The 26,046-nt window shown below is 40.9% G+C and overlaps 1 protein-coding gene across 2 annotated transcripts in view; it reads left to right on the forward strand.

The window, feature by feature from the left end:
* Positions 1-1,387: 1,387 nt before the first annotated feature.
* The window catches only part of NRG3 (neuregulin 3), a 1,290,624-nt gene continuing 1,265,965 nt past the window's right edge, over positions 1,388-26,046 (forward strand). The window contains exon 1 of one of the 2 annotated variants that reach the window (XM_082267408.1): positions 1,388-2,815. In XM_082267408.1, the coding sequence (XP_082123534.1) occupies positions 2,125-2,815 (691 nt within the window). In that variant the 5' untranslated portion in view covers positions 1,388-2,124. The remainder of the gene's footprint in view (positions 2,816-26,046) is intronic. The other variant, XM_082267407.1, reaches the window with a different exon arrangement.

The raw sequence follows: 26,046 nt of genomic DNA on the forward strand, positions 1-26,046 counted from the left end.
ATGCTCTGCAGGCTCATGTGAACAAAATAAATAGCAGCCAACATTGCACCCCCAATTCACTAATCACAGGTGCAATGCTCTGCAGGCTCACGTGAACAAAATAAATAGTAGTCCACATTGCAGCCCCAATTCACTAATCACAGGTGCAATGCTCTGCAGGCTCACATGAACAAAATAAATAGCAGCCAACATTGCACCCCCAATTCACTAATCACAGGTGCAATGCTCTGCAGGCTCATGTGAACAAAATAAATAGTAGCCAACATTGCACCCCCAATTCACTCATCACAGGTGCAATGTTCTGCAGGCTCACGTGAACAAAAGAAATAGTAGCCAACATTGCACCCCCAATTCACTAATCGCAGGTGCAATGTTCTGCAGGCTCACATGATCAAAATAAATAGCAGCCAACACTGCACCCCCATTCACAAATCATAGGTGTGATGCTCTGCAGGCTCACGTGAACAAAATAAATAGTAGCCAACATTGCATCCCCAATTCACTAATCGCAGGTGCAATGTTCTGCAGGCTCACGTAGTAGCCAACACTGCACTCCCAATTCACTAATCGCAGGTGCAATACTCTGCAGGCTCATGTGAACAAAATAAATAGCAGCCAACATTGCACCCCCAATTCACTAATGGCAGGTGCAATGCTCTGCAGGCTCATGTGAACAAAATAAATAGCAGCCAACATTGCACCCCCAATTCACTAATGGCAGGTGCAATGCTCTGCAGCTTCATATGAACAAAATAAATAGTAGCCAACATTGCACCCCCAATTCACTAATCGCAGGTGCAATGCTCTGCAGGCTCATGTGAACAAAATAAATAGTAACCAACATTGCACCCCCAATTCACTCATCACAGGTGCAATGCTCTGCAGGCATTGCACACAAAATTATTTGCATTTATTATTTATTATTATTTATTTTATGTTTTTTTAAGGTGAACTTATCTTTTAAAAAGAAAAAAAAAAAAAAAATGTGCAGGAAATTCTGCAAGCGTTTGGCCAGCTTGGAGCGTTGGAGGTATTTGATCCGTTCAGACGCACGTTGATGCACATACAAGCACAGACGCTGGAGCAGCTCATCACATTGCAGGTCTCCGTGTAACGTGCCATTTATTATACTAGCAGCGATAGGAGGGTCTTCAAACCTGGTAAAAAAAAAGATTGTTGCCAGACTATTCCTGGGGGATTTTCCTGGATCATTTATTTATCTTGTACGCATTAAGAAACTACCATTAGGCATTAGGGGGAGGGGCCTTTTTCATTTTCTTTTTTTTTTTCCAAAGCCAGTCTGCCTTTTGCTCTGCTAGAAGCGTATCCAATTGATGCTGCAAAGGCTTGCAGAGCATCTTCCTATCCCATTCATTTTTCTTTCTTTATGCCCAGGGTAAATGGATGTATATGTGTATGCCTACATTCATGCATACATACTGCGCGTCGGAAGCTGCTTTTTTTTCTCCCCCTATGGTTTATTTTGTGTTGTGTTAAATGCTTATGCTGGTGTCTATACTGCTACTGCTGCTGGCTCACACAGCTCAGACTCTCCTTAGCTCTAGCTTCGGATTGGTCTCTCTCTTAAAGTGCTGGCCAAGGGTTGGTTGCAGGGACTGCTGAATAACAGGTGCATTTTGCTGCTCTGTCGCCTTTGAAAGAAACAGCCGAAGAACGCTGGTGCATCTGTTCTATAGCTAAGAGAGGACCGGAGGAGAGAGAAAAAAGGCAGCTCCTGTGTATAGGAATGTGCCTAATCGAATAGGCGAAGGAGAGGGGGGGAGGGGGGGGGTACACACGGATGCTTGGAAAAAAAAGGAAAAAAAAGAAGGCTGGTGTATCTGCACAGGAGGCACGGCGAGAGAGGAGAGCAAAGTCAAGAGATGCTCGGATGAATATCACGTTATATTCTGGATGGATGGCATTTTTTTTAGCTGATTCAGCACTTGGTTTTTTTGTTTTTTGGGTTTTTTTTGTACGAAAATCGAATGGAGGAATGTTTGTTAATTATCGGTGACATTTGAATGCTGAGATTGATACCCCTTCCTTGTAGGGAGCCTACTTAAGTGCTGATGATCCAGCTTCTCGACGCTCATGTATTTTGGGGGGTGAAAGGAATATAGGATGAGCGAAGGGGCTGCCTCCACCTCACCACCTGTACGTCCAGCAGCTGCTGAAGAGGCTGCAGGTGGAAACACTACGGAAGAAGAGGATGGGGCACCGAACCCTCGGGAGGTGCGGTGTAGTGACTGCATTGTATGGAACAGGCAGCAGACGTGGCTATGTGTAGTGCCTCTCTTAATTGGATTCATCGGCTTGGGTCTGAGTCTTATGCTTTTAAAGTGGATCGTAGTGGGTTCTGTGAAGGATTATGTCCCTCCAGATTTAATGGATTCCAAGGGTATCGGCCAGGACCCGATTTTCCTCTCCAAACCGAGCTCTTTCCCAAAAAGTATGGAGACTACGACGACCACCACCACCACCAGGACTCCCAATCAAATTAGCACCCGTTTGACCACTACCACCCGGGCGCCGACTCGTATCCCGGGAAGCAAAGTGCCCATCCGGTCGAACCCTAGAACCACGACTGTGCGCCATACGGTGGCCCCTCCTACCGTCCTCTCCACCACCGTCCCCCCTAGCACGACCACTTTTGCGTCACGCCCACTTCCAGGGACCCCCAGCACCCAGCCAATGCCCATCTGGCCCACCACGGAATATTCTACCTCGACCTACAAAATTTATCTCCACGTTTCCACCCAGTCTCGGTTTCAGGAGTCTACCACTCTGGAAACGACCACTATGCCCAAATATCGTAAGTAGAAAACAGCCCGAATCAAAATTTCAAAGTAATGTGCTGCCCTTCCATACTGGCTTTGGGTGTGGAAAGGGCTGAGGAATATGTAGAAGCTTTTCATGTGAAAAGAGCAGAATGTATTAATGCTCCTGGGAAAGAGTTTTAACTCTCACAATGCTGGGGGGGGGGGGGGGGCATCTGCCATCTCCACATGGCAGCACATTGCAGGTGTCTTAAGCCACTGATGGGTTAACTTTTTTTTTTTTTTCTCATTTGAAGCTACAGTAAAACCATTGCATTGTCACTGCAGATCTGCTTAAGTTTCCATTTGTTGAATTTTTTACTATTTTAGTGATGCATGTTGGACTCTGCAGCAAGTGTAAAAATCTCAGCACCCGGGAGGTGTAAAATCTCTGCAATGAGAAAAAATAGCAGTGATCGGATAATAATGACGTGATAATGAAACCTGGCAGTATATGTTTTTTTTTTTTTTTTCCAATTATATAGGCGATTCAGGTCACTAATACGTTCTTAGATATGTTATGTAGGTGGAGTTGTGGTTATGCTTAAATTTATTCTGTGGTTGCATGTTCTAAGATGTATCAGCATCTCTGGAAAACGCTAGCACAAGATCGTATGAATAACTAGAATTATTGCTACTTTCGAGTCATCCTGTGATTGACAGGGGAAAAAAAAAAAAAAAGGATGGCTGGGACCATGCAGGACGGTTACATATTCATCGATATACAGATATGCTTTTTGGTATAGTCGTTGTTTCAGATATGCTTTTCTTGTTTTTTTTTGGTCTTCATAGTATTAGCATCAAGCCTGATATGTATGGATGATGCTGGCACTGAATAATGCTTGTAACCTTTCACATGAGAACCCTGCAACCTATGAAGGTTATTTGGGACAAGGACAATGAAGAAATCCCCATAACCCCAGCAGTCCTCTGAATAAGTAAAAAATAGGATTTCTGGTGTCATTATTTTTTTTTTTTAAAGGGATTTCAGAAATTCTCTGCATGCCTCCTAGATGTGTGTGAGCTATTGAATATCATTTCATGAAAGGGTAATCCCAGCTGTGTCTCTTGGATGATAATCTGTGATTATTTTGCTAGAGGATCCTGTAATGACATTTATTCATTTAAATGTTTTTTTTTTTTTTTAATTCTTTTTTTTTTGTTTATTTTTCCTTGATTAAATCCATTTGTTCGCAAGCCTCGGGATACATAAACCCATCTGCAGACAAAATGATACTGAACTGACATGGAAAAAAAAAAAAATGGAAAATTGGGAAAAGCTGTTCGTAAATCAACACAGCAAACAAGGCAATAACTCTACAGCGGTGGCCAGGAGAGGCATTTTCAGAGGACTTATATGCAGCGAGGGTTGGGGGATGGTTGTTGCAACCATTGAGATAATCAGTTAATGACAGATAAACTGCAGTGTATCTATCTTAGTATCTGCGTTGTGTGAGTTACATCTGCCTTTCACGTCTGTGGCATTTGGCTGGGTATGATTTCATTTCGCTTGATTTCTGCCCCCAGGGGTGTGTGGATCATCTCAGTCTGATGCAGGCCACACTTCTAGGAAATGGGTCAGTCAGCGTTCTGGTTAACTGTGTAGAGCACATTTGAACACCACGTTGTGTTTCTAGTTAACTGTGTAGAACACATTCGAACACCGAGTTGTGTTTCTAGTTAACTGTGTAGAACACATTCAAACACCGAGTTGTGTTTCTAGTTAACAGTGTAGAACACATTCGAAACACCACGTTGTGTTTCTAGTTAACTGTGTAGAACACATTCAAAACACCACGTTGTGTTTCTAGTTAACTGTGTAGAGCACATTCGAACACCAAGTTGAGTTTCTAGTTAACAGTGTAGAACACATTTGAACACCACGTTGTGTTTCTAGTTAACTGTGTAGAACACATTCAAAACACCACGTTGTGTTTCTAGTTCACTTGGTGTTCGAATGTGCTCTACACAGTTGAGTTTCTAGTTAACAGTGTAGAACACATTTGAACACCACGTTGTGTTTCTAGTTAACAGTGTAGAACACATTCAAAACACCAAGTTGTGTTTCTAGTTAACTGTGTAGAGCACATTTGAACACCAAGTTGTGTTTCTAGTTAACTGTATAGAGCACATTCGAACACCAAGTTGTGTTTCTAGAACACCAAGTTGTGTTTCTAGTTAACTGTGTAGAGCACATTCGAACACCAAGTGGTGTTTCTAGTTAACTGTGTAGAGCACATTCGAACACCAAGTTGTGTTTCTAGTTAACTGTGTAGAGCACATTCGAGCACCAAGTTGTGTTTCTAGAACACCAAGTTGTGTTTATAGTTAACTGTGTAGAGCACATTCGAACACCAAGTTGTGTTTCTAGTTAACTGTGTAGAGCACATTCGAACACCAAGTTGTGTTACTAGTTAACTGTGTAGAGCACATTCGAACACCAAGTTGTGTTTCTAGAACACCAAGTCGTGTTTCTAGTTAACAGTGTAGAGCACATTCGAACACCAAGTTGTGTTTCTAGTTAACTGTGTAGAGCACATTCGAACACCAAGTTGTGTTTCTAGTTAACAGTGTAGAGCACATTCGAACACCACGTTGTGTCTATCTGGTTAACTGTGTAGAACACATTCGAAATACCATGTTGTGTTTCTGGTTAACTGTGTAGGACACATTCAAGCACCACGCTGTGTCTAACTGGTTAACTGTGTAGAACACATTTAAACACCGCGTTGTGTTTCTCCAGTCATTAGGACGTCCAAATATTTATTCCATGCAGGTCCTTCTCATTCTCTGCAAACATTTACCTATCAGGTAATTTGCACAACTTATTTATTTATTTTCCCATGCTAAAAGTGTGGAAGAAAAACATAATGCATGATTTTAGCTTAATGAGCCGTAACAGAAGCAGCTGTCTCTTTGCTTATTTTATTTCGCTAAAGCAAGTTAAAGTCGTAATTTTATCACATATTTCTTATTTTTGTGCTATGTCACACCCTAATTTAGCACCTTCTAATGATTCGATGGGAGGACCCTACATTTCCAAGCTCGGCTCCTCTGGATCACTGCTGTGTAGAGAGACCAGACAGAATCCTGATTAATAAATAATTAATGGATGGCAACACCCTCTGTTGTGCAAGAAAATAAAATGCAAATGGCAGCAGTCGGGGCTTGTGGAGCAACTGCAACATATTAACAATCTCATTGTGGTCACCGGGAGCTTTCTAGAGGCAGCAGAGAGTTGTTAACACAAGATGAATTTTAAAGAAGTGCAGAGAAGGGCAGACATTGACTTTGGGTAGAACTGAAGCAATCCTGCTAACCTCAGATGAAACAAAATGCCTTCTCAACAAGGGTGGCTGAGATCTGAATGGGGACGGTGCTCTTTTTTGAACACAGATGGGATGTTCTGATTATTTTTAGGCTTTGTCAGAGGAAGCGTTTCAACACCAGGACACAAGTTAGGCTGCTTTCGTCTAATTGTTAAGTTGCAGCATATGGAGATGTCGATTTTTCCAGGCGAACATCTGTATCTATCCCCTGCTCTAGTGATGCACAATACAATGGGTGAAAAGCCTTTTGTAAAACCTTGTTTTATTCCAGCCACTTTACTGCTTTGTTCCAGCTGCCATTCAAATGCTAGTTAGAATGGACCCCCTGTCTGTCCTGTGACTACAGATAAAAATGACCAGCGTGCTGCCCTTCACATCATGATAGCCCGTACTCCAGGGACTGTGCTAAGCTGCCAGTGATAGTCTCATTTCTGATTGTACATTGTAGGTTCTTTATCACTCATCAGGCTGTGCATCGTGACATATGTAAATTGAAAATATGAAAAAAGAAGTCCAATGCCTGATGAAAACACAATGTTTTGCATTTGAATCAACCATTTTAAAGTTGTCTTAACAAATGAGTCACCAGAGGTTTGCCAGCATCCACATCCAACATACCATCATAAGAATTTGAATGCGTATTAGAGATAACAGATTAATTAACTATAGCCTACTAGAAGAATATCTAGGATGCATTATATAGCACCAGACCTTTGAAGATGTTACATTCTGGAGGACAGGCTGTGCAATCGTCAGTGCTCATTCCAAGTGTTCCTTATTTGCAGAGTAGCTCCAATCTGCATCTAGTAGCATCTTAAATAAAATATTGCCATCTTGCATTAATTGGCTATTTCCTTGGCCAAAATGGCATGTTTAGGTCTGTGATGTCTACGTAGTGTCGTTATGTTATAGAAACATTATTATTCTTCTCATGTCTAGTGAATGTAAAAAGAAACAAGAATATGAACATGTTGTATTGCATGAACCACCAGGGGTAGTCATCACTCTTTTCAACTAGCTAGTTACCATAGTGGAGTGCTGGCTATTGGGCCTTGAACAGAACGTACAATAAAGTAAGTTATCTCCATTAAAAAAGATACTGTAGCTCTGATTTACTTTGCAAGACAGCCCTAGGCCAAACATACATTGCAGTAATTAACAGTAGATGTTCAGTGCAGATGTTTGAACCTGTAACAGCAGCAGATAAGAGCATGCTATTACAGACCTATAGGTTACATAAGATGCATTTTATAAAAAACTGTTTTTTTTTTATTTAGGCTAGTGAACATCACAGACGTTTTAATTGAGAAAATGTGAAGACTTCTAAATGCGCATATAAAGGTTATTGAAGCATAACCATCCTAAATTGGGAGACCCTAATCCCAGAAGGCTTGTAGTTTTTCATCACAGCATATAGTGGAAGGGCAGATTGTGCTTCAGCTAAGACATTTACGCTTTACAAGAAGAAAATCCTTACCTGCCATGTTTGTCAAGGCAAAGAGGTTGGAGACGAAGCCTAGGGGGGATGTGGAAGACTTCACATGCAAAGGCCCTTAAGGAGCACACCAACAATATTAGGAGCTAAATCGTCTCATGTTTTACAAAGAATATTGCAGAAAGATAAGGTGACATGTCAGTTTTGCTGTAATGTGAAACTATGCTGCATGCAGTATTTTAATAAAGCACATGACAGCATTCCAGTAGATATCCAATGCCTAAGTATAGACAGGAATAGATAACTAGATAGTCATTTAAAGTACGTTCATCAATTATGGACAGTGGAGGAAACCATTGATTAGACAAAACTAATAATGAAGGGCAGGAGCATAGTCTAAAGTATTACTACACTCTCAAAACACAGTTGCTCTTTTCAAATATCCTCAGACAACAAGCACGTTTGAAAATATTTTATTACTACTGCTTTTTTTAAATCTATGCTCTGTGGTTTAGACCGGTGAAGCCTTATTTTGTTTGCATTTAGCCTGTCTCCAGTCTGTACTGTATGGTGTCAAAAGACTCATTAGAAGACAGCGCAATGACGTCAATCGGGATCCCTATGGGTGTGCACTCTGCTTTCTATAAATGACTGTCTAGAATAACGCTTTATGGGAGATGGACATAGCTGAGCTAAACTTAAGGGTGAGCTTCTTTCTTCCAGAATCTGGTGAGCTCCCTCTAAGGCAAGGGTGTCTAAACTTTTTTCAAAGAGGGCCAGAATTGATGAAGTGAACATGTGTGAGGGCCGACCATTTTACCTGACATTCTTTGGACCATTCAAATTAAATACAAACTATTTTATGCAAAGCTTATTGCAAATGGCATACTTTTCCTTTCATCACATGGATGACAAATCGAAATGGATGTTAAATCACTCCGCCTTTCATATCTGAAGGCCAGATGAAAAAAAAATCCAGGAAACTGAAATATATGTCAGGAACATTGTAAAGTACATTACATATTATTGGTAATAAAGGTTCTGTCGACTTTTAAGTTAAAAAAAAAAGTATGAACAGGAACATAACACCAAGTATACATGTTGTGTTCAAGCATGTGTGCTTCCTAATCAGTCACACAAGGGTTAACCACATATAAGCGCTATATGAACCCACCGATGATGATTAATGATGGCAGCAAAAAAAGTAATGAATGATGCCAATGTATTTTTCCAAATTACCTGTGGGGCCGTATTAAAGCAGCCCGGGGGCCGCATTTGGCCCGCGGGCCGGACTTTGGACATGCCTGCTCTAAGGCAATTACATACAGTAAGTACTGTGCAACACAGAACTGTTTACACATAGCTCCTGACATAGGTATCGGTATAAGGTTATTTGTGAAAAGTTGCCTGTTGACCCCAGGTACATTAAAAGACCTAATGTATATGAAAAATGGAGCTATTCTTTACCTTCTGTGAGCCCTGATCTAAAATTTAAACCACGGCCTCACATACTAATAAAATCTACGTATACAGATGCGTCTCTCCTATACAGATACGTCTCTCCTTGCATAGTAGAGAGTAAGAAAGTATCTTTACTTTCAAAAATTTTTATTGGTATAATTTTCAAAAACATACATTCGAAATATCAATATGCAAAAACTACAATAAACACATATAAAAAAGGTGTAATGAAGCCTTCAGAGAAATGCTTGTAAAGCAAATCTGACCATACATCAACTCGGAGTTTGCCTGTGATGACTCATAACCAATAATAAGGACGAAGGTCTGTAGAGCCCGTCTACTATCTCCCAGCACCTCTAATGGGAACCGGCTGTGCCTGGAGATTGGAGGCGGAGATACTTGTGTGGATAAAGATTGCGAATTGACATTGTCCACCTGGCTCACATGAACATCAAAAACTGAATCACATATTGATGTTATATATATGCAAACAATTTGAATGAGAATAAGAGTAAGAGAAAGGAAAATAAAGAGATAGTAGAGGAGAAAAGTGAAAGAGATTGGATTTTGACTGTATCTTTTAGCTTAAAACACAATGATGATGCTTTCACTGGTTCAACATAGATGAATTGTGGCAACCAGTGTTGAACTGGAGTTTTAGCTTGGCCAAGTAGTTATCTCTGACCTGACCCCCCTGTTATTTCTATTAAATTGTCAAAGCAAGTTACTAGCAATCTCTGAGTTCCAGAGAGGCCTATCATAACACCATTCACTTTGGAAGGCATCCACTAATGGCCTTCAAATACCAACACCATATAGGAACCGATCCGGGCCAATCCAACATTGTCCTCCAATTCTTGAATCCAAATTAATATGTTTGTGTTTTTTTTTCTTTTTCACATGAACCATGCTATTAAATGATTACAGCCTTAGTCTGGCTACACATTGGATTTACCTTCAACTATGTAGTGCAAGGGCCTGCCTGATTGCATACAATTTGAAAGTGTTTAGGTTTGACCTCCTATTATATAGTTTTGATAAATCTAAAGGAAAATTGTTAAAAAAAAACTGTATAATGTGTAGCCGGCTTTACTTTTTCTTTTTGTAAGATACCTCCTTTGTTAATGATTGTGAAGACAGGAATTACTGAAATGAATATGAGCTGAGGTAGATTTGTCATTCAAGAGTAAGATTTCACCAGCCTTGTCTCACAACCCACTGAATGGCATGATTCATTCTTAGTAGGAAAACACGTCTTGAAAATGCTACAGAAGAGACAGAAGAGATTTTATGCTTAGTTTGACTTCAAGCCATACATAGCTGTCAAATTCCATATGTTTTAGGATTCCAGTAATGAAAAAAGGCATGGTATACACACAGTATCAGTAAAGACCACAAGGGCTATAAAATACGGTGGAAATGCCTGGGAATGGTCACTGGGAACAGAGGAAAATGCATTACAAAAAAAAATAGTTGTGTCTATCTTTAAATGTGCAAATGCACTAATACAAATACAATATTATATAAAAAAAAATACCATTTTGATCATAGCAGAAGTAGACATGGCATGATGAAAATGGTGTATCATATGTAGAGAAGTTATTAAAAATCTCCAAAGCAAAAATATTTTTCATGCGTCAGATTTATTAAAATTGTATATATTTTTCTACGAAAGATAACCTGACCTGGGCAAAAATGTATTTTGGTGCCTTGTGGCCCCTTTAGGTTTTCGTGTTGGTCTTCATACCAATTTTGGTATACCATAGAGCTCTTTTGGAGCCTAGGTCCAGGTTTTACATGGGGCCTTAATTTCTGGCCAAGTTGATATTCAGTCCCACCACCTCCCAGTACTAAGCCCTACTGCTCCCAAAAACGAAATCCTGCTTCCTTTCAATCAGCTTTCAAACTTAAGCAGTAGTAAAGGCTCAGTCTGTGAAAGAAATGTTTTCAAACTGTATGGGAATTCGGTGTTTCCCTTTTCATAAGGATATAGTGAGCAACCATAGAGTTATATTGGGTCATCTCCTGAGATTGGATTAGCTCAGAATATTGCCTTATTCAGCTCCTGTATCTGCTTATTACACAGATGCTGCCAACAGGGAAGAGAGTTGCAATGGAAGGTTGTTAATGAAGTCACGGCTTGAGGCAAGCTACAGCAGTCTTGATTATAGGTGTTGGGCATTTTTCCCCCAGCACACTTGAGCACAATAAAAAATACCTATTTTTTAAACCTGCCAAATGCTGAAATATCAGTTTTGGATAGACTGATCCTTAAAGGTATTGCCACAGCCACACCCAAAGTAATACAGAATAAATATTTTCTAAGGGTAGAAACTCTTTGATGCTATGGCTGAGGATAGATTTATTGATTAGTCACTTAACATTTAGCAAACATGCCTGGTTATAATCTGTGTATGTGCTAAATGAATATAGGGTTTAGTAATGACTTGTACAGTTGTTTTTAAATCTATTTCCTAACAAGTTCAATTCTTCGAATCTTTAACAAAACATTTGAGTTTAAAAAACTGCCACTAGAACTGTAAGAGCCGGTTCACACTATTACGACTTGCCAGGCAACTTTGTCAGCCTGGCAAGTCACGCACCGTCGGGTCCATTGAGTAGTACAGGACCAGTTCTAATAGGAGCGACACAAGTCACTCCGACTTAGAAAAAGGGTCCTGTACTACTTCGGGGCGACCTGGAGGCGACTTGCATAGACATTCATTAGATGAAGTCCGTGCAAGTCGCGCCGAAGTCGCGGTGCACGCGACTTCACAGGTCGCCCCCGAAGTCGGAGCGGCCTAATGTGAACGGGGACTAAATCATACATCTATGGGTGACTGGTTACACATATGTATAGAAATCTTACTACGGGGTACCTGGACTTGTACAATTCAATGCACTCAATTATGCTAACATCAACTTTCATTATTGAAGCTGAGTTCTGTTATAACCTCTCTTGTACCTTATTACTGGTCTGTAAGGCCCCTTTTACATTCAGGCAATAGAAGGGAGATGCAGAAGGCAGTGTCACATGCTCCAGCTATTTTGGAAGTTTTGGCAAAAAGAAGATTGGCCCCCCCCCATATAATTTATTTGGTGGTTTTCATTTTTAGATTTCATTCAGAAGATTGTATGGTGTGTCTGCCAAGGGTGTGGATTGGAAAACCAACTGGACAGAATTATACTATTGAATTATACTATTTTGACCAGTAAGACAATTCACAAATCTTTATTAAAATTGTAGGAACGGTTGTTGGTATTTGAAAAGCTAGGTTCCTGGGTTTTGGTGTTACATACTGTACAGTCCAGGTGGTAGTTTAGCAATTCAGTAGTTTAGTGATGTTGGCACAACATCACTTGCTTACAGCAAGTGTGTAAATGCTATGGTACTAAGGTGTGTGCACTAATGAATAATCCTTTTTAACATATGTGCATATATGTGTCTCAATGAATATAGAGTGCACTAATGTATTTGAGCTGCAGCTCTTTAATATTTGTATGTATCTATAAACTGCATCAAATGCAAGATTCTATCATTAAAGATGGAAGATGTTTAGAAGGTAGGTAGATGAATGATTTATTGTGGTGTTTGTCATTGAATGCTATCACTTTATGTCGCTCTCATTATATTTTAACAAGAAAAGAGAAAGTAATGCAACCATCCACCTTACCAAATCAATAATCAACAATAATATATGGAAAATTAAGTATCTCTTTCTTGCATTGGACATAAAATGGTGGTTCCCCAGCTATCAGTATAGGCAGTCTTGACACATGACCCCTGGTCACCAACCATTAAAGCAGATCATTTTTTTTTTCTTTTGGGCAGCACTGAATTAGGAAAATCAAAAATGCTGTCCCATGTACATAAATATAGATTATAAAACAGTTTTTTTTAATTTAAAAAATATGCATTGATACAATTTCTTACAGTAAGCTGACCTTTTTTAATGTTTTAATTTTTTTTTCAATTTATTTATATAAACAAAAAAAAAAAAAAAAACTTTAAAAGGCTTGGGTTTCTCTTTAAAGTAAAAGTAAAGCTGCAAAAAAAACCAAAAAAAAAACTTTCCCCTAGCACTAGCATAACGTGCTAGTATGCATTGCATATTAGCATGTTATGAAATACTTATCTTAAACCGAAGCCCTTCAGTGGCACGCTGTCACTGCTGAGAGGGCTACCATCTTCCCCTAGTCCTCCTTCTGGGTTTGTGGACTCCAGCTGTGTGAGTGGCTGGGGCTGCAATGATGTCACTCTCGGTTACGGCACGGTGCATAACCTGCCAGACCTTCAGAGCGCATGCACCAGTGACATCACTGGCTGCATCCAGGGTGAATATCTCCAAAACGGTGCACGTTTAGGAAATATTAATTTTACCTACAGGTGAGCCTTATTATAAGCTTACCTGTAGGTAGAAATCACAAAGCGCAATTTACTACAGATTGAAACTGGAATGGTGGTAGACAGAGTTACTGATCATGAGTTCAAGCCAAAATGAAGATAATAAAATTAGAAAAAGAGTATCTCTGCCTACACAGAATGGTCATCCCTCCCTAAGAGCCCCAACACACTGACAATATGGCTTATGTGAGTGTGGGTTATACATTCCCTAAAATTATTATCTTTTATGACTTATATGACCAGAGGAAAAGGCCACGCACTGCCTTGAAATTTGTTTCTTTTTTTTTTTTTGGAGGTGAACCTGCAAAGTTTTTGGCCAAAAGTTTGTAAATTGTAAAACTTTATGAATCCTGAGGATTCCCGGTGAACTCAAAACTCATTCCTATTAATTTTATCAACTTTAGCCTAGAAGAGTGGTCTCCAAATTGGGGCCCTTTGCTTGCCTTTATCAAGCCCATTAGGCACTATTCCTCCCACTGACACCTATGATAAGGCTCTATTCTTCCCCTTGATACCAACGATGGGGCATAATTCTCACTGATATAAACAACTGGACACTATTTCTGCTATTAATATCAATGATAGGACACTATTCCCTCTCCAACTGACCACAGGCACTATGACATTTTACTCACACTGTCCTCCAAGCCTGAGGCATTGTCCACTTCTACTAATACTGGGACATTTTTTTCACACAGTTCAACCCCCCCCCCCCCCTCCTAAAGTCTGAAGGACATCAAGCTGGCCCTTTCTTTATAAATCTTGGAGACCCCTGGTGTAGAAGCTTGTTTTAAAACACTACATAAATCAAAGCTCATGTAATGTCTGAGGCTAATGTTAAAAATGCTCTCCAGTAACAAAATAAAATTAAACCCTAAAAAGAATATAGTGAGCACAGCCTATCAGTTCAGTACTTATTGTATGCATTTCATCCAGGCACTGGGGTTAGTTTACAAAGATGGACACATAGAATTTCCCTCCTAGCTTCTTGCAGTGATAACTGAAAGGTTCTATGGTCTGCCTGCTGAGGAAAGCAGAAAATGGAACCATTAAAGGTGAAGGTGGAAATAAAAAATGCAGATTAATGAGAAAAAAATACTTTTTGTAGTAAACTATCCATGTAAAAATTACCAAGGGCAAAATAACAAATTCACTCATAAATCATACATCTTAGTGAATTGACCATAATGTTGTAGCTTACCAGTCCACCCCCTCCCTCCCTTTGTTGGAAACCTGCTGATGTGAGAATCCTGTCTTGTGAAGCAGAAGAATAATTCCCAAAGATACCTACTGCAAGCTTCTTGCTTTCTCTCAATTACAGAAAGCCTGAAAACAAAAAAATAATTGTGAATAATAAGCTGATGATGTTGAAAGCTTCAAGAAGTACACTCCCAGTGACCCTGTGAGATAGTTCCCGGACTCTTGCTGCATCAGAGAACAGAGAATTCATATTAACAGTCATAACATTTATAAGAGAATACCGATTGCTAAAACTTGACACCCTAATTTTCCCATTAAATTCTCACATATCTTTCATATCAAAACCATAGACAGTTTTAACCACATACCACAATCTGCCGTAAAGGCTATGGACTGAGACCAAAAGCATGACCATCATTAAAATATTTACAGGCTTTCTAAAGCCTCGTACACACGCGTCGAAAATCGGCAGATAATTTTCGTCCGACGACCGATCTGCCGATTTTCGGCTTGTTAGTATGATGCTTCCGACAACCGACTCCGACTTTTCGGCCGAAAAAAATCTGGTGTGCAGGCTATAAAATTTTTGTCCGCCGTCAAAACATGGCCGATTTTCGTGCAGTCAGTACAGATTTCGACAGGGAAAAATCTAATGAGCAAGACTGGGCATGCTCAGAGAAGAAAGAACACAAAGAAAGCAATCCAACACATGACATCACTTCTGAAGTAGAATTCTGTCAGGCGAGAAAATTCGCGTGCAGCCTAGGCACATTCCAACCAACAAAACACAACTCTGGACAAAAGACGGACGATCGGTCGGCCGATAATCTTTGCGTGTGTACTAGGCTTAAGCATACATATTAATGAGTGTGTGAATGTCCCACCGAATGGCTGGAGTGTTATCCTAAAAACATTTTGGTTTTTTAGCAAACTAATTCCACTTTGGTTGAGAAAAAAAAATCCCCTTTGGGTGATCTATGTTTTAACAAACTTTGTTGAGTCATACTTGTTTCTGCTTTGAAGAAAAAGCAGTTTGTTCTTCTATGTCTTTTGGATGCTGATTCTGAATGGGAGTGCCTTTTGCACTATTGATCGGCTGACGCACATGCAGAGCTCTAATGAAAAAGAGTCAACGGGTCAACGTCCCTTTAGAGGTGATTAACTCCTTAGAAGCATCTCCCAAAAATAAATCTGGCTTGCATCTTAGTTCAGACTTCAGGAAAAACCAGTGAGCCAATCACAAAATCAGCAAGTGATATTTCTGGGGTTGTCCCGTACACCAACTGTGTACGGAACGCTTACAGGAGCCAAGTTGCTTTGAATGTTACAGAACATTGTTGAACTGCAAGTTGAAAAGGAAAGGTAATTTTTAATAACTTTCAATTACAATGTGACTTGTGTCACTATTTTATGCTGTATTGTATATTTTTTCTTTTTTTAATGTCCTATATTTTATTCCCCTAAATGGATTTACCTTGTAAGCAGCAGTTAGTTTAAATAAGTCAAAGGAAGATTATGACACATGTTAGCTACTGTTAAAGATTTACAATTATCCTTTCTCATTACATATACTGTCCTCTTTTAGCACTTGCAAAAGCTAATATTACCAGTATTTGTCCTCAGGACAGCTCTAATTCACCTGTAAAATGAACATGGACTGTACTACAGTGGTGGTGCAGAGCAGTGTTGAAAATGATAAATGCTGAGCATCAGTGACATCTGAGCATTAAAGGGACCCCGGGCAATCCAGTGCACTGGGGCCCTGCCTACACAACCCCCCACAAGAAAAAAAATGCATATTATTGATAATGCTATATTAATTGGTACAGCAGTGCCAGGCTAATGGGTCCGGTGAACACACACATGGACAGGAGTCAGACTCGACTATCCTGTGGGTGCCTGTTCCCGTGGAGGTGGACAGGCATTCCTGCAGTTGTGGGCTCCCCCTCCATGGCCCAAGTGGCCTGACAGCAGCGCAGGGCAAGCAGGCACTTGCCACCTTGCTAAGTTCAGTGGCAGAATGCACACGGGAATCAGGACTAATGCTTGGCTGGGGCTGTGTTGCTGGGCAGGTGGGGCCCCGCAAGTAATTGGGGATCCCAGGCAACTGCCCAGCATGCCCAGTAAGATGGCCCTGCTGAGCATTGCACATACAATGCAGAGCAGTGCTGAGTACTACATATCAGATACAGGGCAGTTTCTAGTACAATGCATCCATTGAAGGGGAGTGCTGAGTACTACATATCAGATACAGGGCAGTTCGTAGTACAATGCATCCAATGAAGGGGAGTGCTGAATACTACATATCAGATACAGGGCAGTTCCTATTACAATGCATCCAATGAAGGAGAGTGCTGAGTACTACATATCAGATACAGGGAAGTTCCTAGTACAATGCATCCATTGAAGGAGAGTGCTGAGTACTACATATCAGATACAGGGCAGTTCCTAGTACAATGCATCCAATGAAGGGGAGTGCTGAATACTACATATCAGATACAGGGCAGTTCGTAGTACAATGCATCCAATGAAGGGGAGTGCTGAATACTACATATCAGATACAGGGAAGTTCCTAGTACAATGCATCCATTGAAGGGGAGTGCTGAATACTACATATCAGATACAGGGCAGTTACTAGTACAATGCATCCAATGAAGGGGAGCGCTGAATACTACATATCAGATACAGGGCAGTTCCTAGTACAATGCATCTAATGAAGGGGAGCGCTGAATACTACATATCAGATACAGGGAAGTTCCTAGTACAATGCATCCAATGAAGGGGAGCGCTGAATACTACATATCAGACACAGGGCAGTTCCTAGTACAATGCATCCAATAAAGGGGAGCGCTGAATACTACATATCAGACACAGGGCAGTTCCTAGTACAATGCATCCAATGAAGGGGAGCGCTGAATACTACATATCAGACACAGGGCAGTTCCTAGTACAATGCATCCAATGAAGGGGAGTGCTGATTACTACATATCAGATACAGGGCAGTTCCTAGTACAATGCATCTAATGAAGGAGAGTGCTGAGTACTACATATCAGATACAGGGAAGTTCCTAGTACAATGCATCCAATGAAGGAGAGCGCTGAATATTACATATCAGATACAGGGCAGTTCCTAGTACAATGCATCCAATGAAGGGGAGTACTGAATACTACATATCAGATACAGGGCAGTTCCTAGTACAATGCATCCAATGAAGGGGAGTGCTGAGTACTACATATCAGATACAGGGCAGTTCCTAGTACAATTTATCCAATGAAGGGGAGCGCTAAGTACTACATATCAGATACAGGGCAGTTCCTAGTACAATGCATCCAATGAAGGGGAGTGCTGAGTACTACATATCAGATACAGGGCAGTTCCTAGTACAATTTATCCAATGAAGGGGAGCGCTAAGTACTACATATCAGATACAGGGCAGTTCCTTGTACAATGCATCCAATGAAGGAGAGTGCTGAGTACTACATATCAGATACAGGGCAGTTCTTAGTACAATACATCCAATGAAGGGAGTGCTGAGTACTACATATCAGATACAGGGCAGTTCCTAGTACAATGCATCCAATGAAGGGGAGCGCTGAATACTACATATCAGATACAGGGCAGTTCCTAGTACAATGCATCCAATGAAGGGGAGTGCTGAATACTACATATCAGATACAGGGCAGTTCCTAGTACAATGCATCCAATGAAGGGGAGTGCTGAATACTACATATCAGATACAGGGCAGTTCCTAGTACAATGCATCCAATGAAGGGGAGTGCTGAATACTACATATCAGATACAGGGCAGTTCCTAGTACAATGTATCCAATGAAGGGGAGTGCTGAATACTACATATCAGATACAGGGCAGTTCCTAGTACAATTTATCCAATGAAGGGGAGCGCTAAGTACTACATATCAGATACAGGGCAGTTCCTTGTACAATGCATCCAATGAAGGGGAGCGCTAAGTACTACATATCAGATACAGGGCAGTTCCTAGTACAATGCATCCAATGAAGGGGAGCGCTAAGTACTACATATCAGATACAGGGCAGTTCCTTGTACAATGCATCCAATGAAGGAGAGTGCTGAGTACTACATATCAGATACAGGGCAGTTCTTAGTACAATACATCCAATGAAGGGAGTGCTGAGTACTACATATCAGATACAGGGCAGTTCCTAGTACAATGCATCTAATGAAGGGGAGCGCTGAATACTACATATCAGATACAGGGCAATTCCTAGTACAATGCATCCAATGAAGGGGAGCGCTGAATACTACATATCAGATACAGGGCAGTTCCTAGTACAATGCATCCAATGAAGGGGAGTACTGAATACTACATATCAGACACAGGGCAGTTCCTAGTACAATGCATCCAATGAAGGAGAGTGCTGAATACTACATATCAGATACAGGGCAGTTCCTAGTACAATGCATCTAATGAAGGGGAGTGCTGAATACTACATATCAGATACAGGGCAGTTCCTAGTACAATGCATCCAATGAAGGGGAGTGCTGAATACTACATATCAGATACAGGGCAGTTCCTAGTACAATGTATCCAATGAAGGGGAGTGCTGAATACTACATATCAGATACAGGGCAGTTCCTAGTACAATGAATCCAATGAAGGGGAGTGCTGAATACTGCACATTTGGTGCAGAGCAGTTATGAGAACTATGCATCTGGTGCAAAGGAGTGTTGAGCACTATTTTACCACAATAGATAACCAGCTGAATTATCGGACAGGGAATAACTGTAACTTGCAATTTATTGAACATATGCAAAGTTAGAAGTCCTATTGCAAAACGGGATTAGGATGTCAAAAACATGCATACATTACAGATCAATAAAAAATGCACATGGACTCTTTACAGCATACTCTCTCTGGCTCAGTTAGGGTTACAATTGACTGCATAGCATAGTCTCTAAAACACTATAACAACAAAGAGCCTAGCTGTGAATCACCACTTCAGTAAAACAGCATAGAACTCAGTTACCTGTGATAATGCTCGTAAACAGCATACCTACCAGAGAAGTCCAGGATAGCTCTGATCTGGAGAGATCAAAGGCCCAAGAAACAATGGCCACCCCACTGGATCTTGAGTAACCAATTGTAGTAAGCTTGGAGAGGCTCCCCACAGTTACTGGGGCTTCTGCATGCTTTTACTCCTGCCCGGCTGCCTGCATGCCATTTCTGACAGCGGAGGGCCTCTCCCCGGCTGCAGATCACTAGCCCAGCTACCTATACCATACTAGGCATGTAAAATTGTCTGTAAATTGCATAAAAAGAAAGTGCAGCGCTCAATCAATATGCATTCAATAAATTGTGCATATAACAGTGAAAATCAGTAATATAAACAATACATTCATGTCACAATAAGTGAGTCCATAGTTCATATAACAATGTGAATACTGGAAAAACTAAAGTGAAGCTAAAGTGTTCAGATTTCCAAAGTTGTCAGTGAGAAAGAACCCAGCACCAACATAGAAGGCATATGTGCTCACCAGAAATATGTACCCAGGTACCTTATAGTAAATTGGGTCAAACAGGCCATGTAATCCTCATAGGAGAAAGTAGTCCAATCATGAGGGATGGTCAATCAAACTGTATTCATATACTCTATGGTTGTGATGGCTTTGTCTCCTGACAGCACACCGATATATAGAAATAAGACAGGGAGCACATACATAGTGTAAAACTGCTTCAATAAGATTTATTAAAATGGTAAAAAAACACTTACAGACATCCGCAGGTAACCAGCATGTAGTGAGTAGAGTGATTACAGGCTGGAAAAAACAGCTCTGGCGCGTTTCGTCATATATGACTTATTCATAGGGCTAGAATGAGCTGTCTGAGCTGCTAAGGGAGGGAAGCTAGGGCTAGAATGAGCTGTCTGAGCTGCTAAGGGAGGGAAGCAAAGGAGTTTTAGAATCATTGGGCATGTCCAGGAACCCAAAGAGGTGTGGGAAAAAGATTTAAAGGGGCCTTCACCTGCTTCTAAGCATAGTGAGTAAATGGGTACTCTGCTACCCTACACAAAGGATACAAAGCAGGACTGAATGCTTCACATCTTGTGCAGGGAAGTGCTGAATGATACACATTGTATTCAGGGCAGTGCTGAATACTATACATACAGGGGCAGAGTAGTGCTAAATACTGCACCTCCAGTAAGAGGCAGTGCTGAAAACCACACATGCAATGTAGAGCAGTGTGGAATAGAAAACACAGATCAAATACAGGGGCATTGCTGGGTACTACATATCTAATTCAGGACAATGCTAAGGCACCAACTATGGAGCACAGAAAGTCACCTCTGTACAGAATTTACCCACAAAATGTTCCCATGGAAATTGTTTTTTAATGGTATTAAATGGTAATTGCAGTTGTAAATTACTAACCTCTGTTGGTGCCTCCTGACCTTCCCTGGTTATAAATACATCCATCTCAGTAAGGGCAACGTATTGTAATCCATGGCAACCATTCATAATAAATTATACATAAAACACATAGGAGTCTAGGACTTTATGGTATCCCAGCTCATTTAAAGGATAGGTTCACCTTTTGGCAACAAATAATGAATGCACATTTTTTTTTTGCAGGTGAATTTATTATTTTTTTGTTTTGGGAGCCTGTAAAGCATTGCACCAACGATCAGCAGATTGCTGGCGCCATGCAGGTCTCCTGTAGATCTGTCAGTGTATCGGCTTGCTTGTACCTCTAAGTAACAAGCCGATACATTCTAACAGGAAGACTCATTAAAAATTACAACTTGACAGTCGCAGAGGCTGCCAAACCTTGTTGTTTTCCATTCACAAAGGACTGTGAATGAGTGACGAGGCCAGATGGGCAGAGCCCTGCATGACGCATCTTTTTGAATTGTGGCAGAAGACACAGGGAGAAGATCCCTTGTCTGCTGTCACAACGTGTATTGGGGGATGCTGGGGTCAGTGCATTCATAATATGTTTCACATTACACTCTGAATATGGATGTAACATGTTATGAAAAGTGAACTTATCCTTTAAATTGCAAGTGTAGCCCCCCGTGGCCTCAAACATATAACTCCAAAAAGCTGGGTCACGGCAAAGACACCTCTGCCCTGACCCAGCTTTTTGGAGTCAAGCATTCAAAACACCCTTTTTGCATATACTATATAACCAAAAGTATTGGGACACATGTCTTTACACGCTTATACATTTTAATGGCATCCCAGTCTTAGTCTGTAAGGTTCAATATAGAGTTGGCCCACCCTTCGCAGTTATAACAGCTTCTTGGGAGGCTATAAACAAGGTTTAGAAGTGTGTCTATGGGAATGTTTGATCATTCTTCCAGAAGCACATTTGTGAGGTCAGGCATTGGTGTTGGATGAGAAGGCCTGGCTCCCATTCTCCACTCTAATTCATCCAAAATGTGTTCTATCGGTTTGAGGTCAGGACTCTGTGCAGGCCAGTCAAGTTCCTCCACCCCAAACTCGCACATCCATGTCTTTATGGACCTTGCTTTATGCACTGGTCCAAATCATTTGGTGGAGGGGGGATTATGGTGTGGGGTTTTTTATCAGGGGTTGGGCTTGACTCCTTAGTTCCAGTAAAGGGAACTCTTAAGGCGTTCATGCTCCCAACTTTGTTGGAACAGTTTTGGGATGGCCCCTTCCTGCTCCAACATGATTGTGCATCAGTGAACAAAGCAAGGTCCATAAGGACATGGATGAGCAAGTTTAGGGTGGAGGCTTGACTGGTCTTGACTTGACTGGCCTGCACAGAGTCCGTACCTCAACCCAATAGAACACCTTTGGGATGAATTAGAGCGGAGGCTGCAAGCCAGGCCTCCTCGTCCACATCAGTGCCTGATCTCATAAATGCGCTTCTGGAAGAATAGTCAAACATTCCCATAGACCCACTCCTAAACCTTGTGCACAGCCTTCCCAGAAGAGTTGAAGCTGTTATAGCTGCAAAGGGTGGGACAACTCAATATTAAACCCTACGGACTAAGACTGGGATGCCATTAAAGTTCATGTAAAGGCAGGTGTCCCAATACTTTTTGTAATATAGTGTATATGGCAGCAGCAAATGGAAATCCTGTTGGTTATCGAACATTGCACATTCCCAATCATTTTGAGTGTTTATATTTGCAAGCTAAATTTATCTTAAAAAAAAAAAGGAAAAAGTATGCAGATAGATATGTTGCTAATTCATATGTACAGTAAAAAAGACAACAATAAGGAAAGGGGCATCAAGGCAAAATAAGTGTTCTTTTAGTATTCTTATTTCTTGAAATTTAGGTAAAGCGACATCTTGTTTCTAGGGGTAGCTGCAGTGCACACGTTGTCATTTCTTTGTACTACCTTATCAAACAAACCCTTGAAAGCGTATTCAATGTCTTACCAATTTCTATGTACAGTTGAAGAATTACATTTGATGGGAAAATATCAGCTTCCCCTAATTCAGAGAAAATCGGTTTGCTCATCTCTAGTTGTATTTTTGCTGACAGAAATAGATTTGAATTGGATAGCACAGGCAGGTTGACGTGTACAGCGATAAGGTGAACACTCAGCAGAAAGGCACATTAAAAGAAGGACATTATCTGAACTAATATTTAATGCAAACCTTTTCTTTGCCATTATTTACGGAAACACCTTCCCGATATGAAGGCTTTTCAGCCTATAAGCCAGTGCATATTCAGCAAACAGCAACTGTGCCGTAGTCCATCCCTTCGAGACTCAGTTAGTTCCCCATTGACTGACATCCTGCTTCCTACACAACATCAAAGCATGGCTCCCAACATTCTCTCTTTTGGAGCCAAACCCTCAGGTCCTTCTTTCCTCCTCAGCTGTCCCTCTTTTGTGATTTGATATATAGATCTCTACAAAGAATGTAGTATTTATAGCCTAACTTTGGGAACAAAAAAAAAAAAAATGCTTCCAGTTCCCGTGCATTGCAAGGGTTGAATGCTTATTTTTGTCTAGAGCAGCCAGGAGTTAAGAAAATACCTGGTCCTTCCAAATATGGAGGAACATCTGATTCACTCCATGTAACAGCACTAGGACAATAGCCTGCCCTATCAAATGGGGAGACCATAATCTAAAGAAAAGTAAAATTAGGTGGAAAACCTACAAGACTTGACTTTGCAGGAAAGATTGGGCCATGACAAGGTCTGAGGATTAATTAGAGCTTTGCCATCATCAAAAAAGGTTCTCATGGCCTTTCCCCCCTTAACCCATTCTTTTCTACCCCTCTCTAGTTTTTCCTTTCTTTCCTTTTCTTTTTTTCTGTCTACAGTATTTTCAAGTTACAATATCACTTTCAATTCTTTTAGGTTACATTTCTTTAAATCTAATTTGACACTCAGCAGGGGTTTTGTGATCTTTGAAGACATTGCTGGGGGTATAAGGGGGGAAGCTGCACCCAGAAGTTTTTTTTATCCTAATTCATATAATGCATTAGGGAAAAAAAAACCTTGAGCCTTTAGAACCACTTCAAGCTGCATGAGTGACTACGTGTGTGTGTTTGTGTGGGGTGGGGTAAATGTAGAAAAAAATTACAAACTTTTTTTTTTTTTCCACCTTGTGATTTAAGTTATGACTAAGGCCTTATAGGCTGAAACGCGTCAACTGATCTTATTAGCAGTTGTGTTCTGTGGTTCCTGAATAAAGATGAAGATTTTTTAAGAGCAACTACCGGTATGCGGGTCATCTTTCTACATGTGTACTCAGTTAAATAGCTGTGGATCGGGCACCTGGGAGCTCGTTTATTGGTGCGCTGAATGGGTAGTAGCACTGCTCCTTCTGTTTGAACCTTGTGATTTAAACATTTCAGCCAGACAGAACATAGATAACATATATAAATGATTTGCTGCTCCCTACATTCATAAATACATATAGCACTTACCCCTGAAGGAGCCTCTGATGTTTTGGGGTCCTCTGACCTAGAATGTCAGAGTTTGTGCCATTGCCGGGAAGGTTGTTGACATTTGAAGGCTAAAGGGAAAATATTTATCTGTGCAAAACACAGTAAAACATTACCAAAAGATGGAAAAGCAGTATTAAACACTTTAACAAGTATATGGACACAGTTACAAAATATTATGTGACAAGTGGACCAATGACCATTGTGTGACAAGTGGACCAGCCCTAATCTCTATACTAAGAGGGGCCCCGACTAAGAGGCAATGCAAAAATAATGGTCCAACAGACTCTGGCAAACTCTTTCCCCTTGGCCAGTGTGTTGGGGTTGAAGTCCAGCACTGGAGCCTTCAAAGTTGACCCCCACAAACCCAGGTGTAAGTACCTAAACGGTGCCTCAAGTGGTAATACTATTCCTTTAAATATTGTGTAAAGGGTACAGCCAGCTGCCTCTCACCAAAACACAAAATGACAGCTTGCCTCCTTCCACCCTGTGTTTGGGGATCAGCTGCTGTGATGTCCTCCCCTCCATCAGGTGGTGACACCAGACTTATAGCATACCTAAGTGCAAAACTGTTTTTTGTTAGTTTTGGCTAGCGAGGAAATTCATTCAAACTCTTGTCAGTATTTATTGCTGCCTGCGTCCCTATTAGGGAGACTCATCCTCTCTATTTGTCCTGTTTACCATCATCAGTGAAAGTGAAAGTAAAAGAAAACCCCCAATTTTGGGTTGTCTTCCAATGGGAACGCTAGTTCTGGTTACATGGGTGTCCCCAAGGAATTCCCTTCATTTGCAGGGTTTTTCTTCCACTTCCTGTTTGACTATGGGACAGGAAGTGAAGGGAAATCTCCGTAAATACAGATGATGAAAAAAAAAAACCTGACAGGAGTTATGACCCTCCATTACTCTATCCAATATGGGAAACAAAAGTTTGCCTATAGATCTACTTTAAAATTGGTGTTCCCACAGACCTGAAGAGATAAGTGACTCTGCATCTCCAACATTGCAGAAAATTGTCCCATCAGCAGCCTGCTGCATAGTGTGTGTTCTACCATATCCTCCCAGCTACTGTCCTGAGCCCAGGAACAGTCTTTCCTTCACCTCCTCTGCATAGCTGTAGTATGTATGGACTCTGTAGTTCAAGAACAAAACTGCAGCATAAGATCCGTCTAGCTGGGAACTCTAGGGTTGCCAACTTTTCTTCAAGCCAAACCCGAACACTTTAGCGGCACACAGTACATTTTTTTTGTTTTTTTGTTTTAGTATACACTATAGGATTGAAACAGACCTGGGACACCTTTGGGCACTCCAAAAAGAATAGTAATGCAGCTCACACAGTGCGCCATCACCCTCCTGTCAAGCCCTGTTATGAGCAACATTCCTGTCTGAATAATGTGTCTCCGGGTTTCAGGTAGGGTTGCCACCTCATCCCTTTAATTCAGGACACATATTATTTACACAGGTTCTGAGGCTAATATAATTCACT

This window comes from Pelophylax lessonae, assembly GCF_965119305.1.
Source record: "Pelophylax lessonae genome assembly, chromosome: 9".
Classification (NCBI taxonomy): Eukaryota; Metazoa; Chordata; class Amphibia; order Anura; family Ranidae; genus Pelophylax; species Pelophylax lessonae.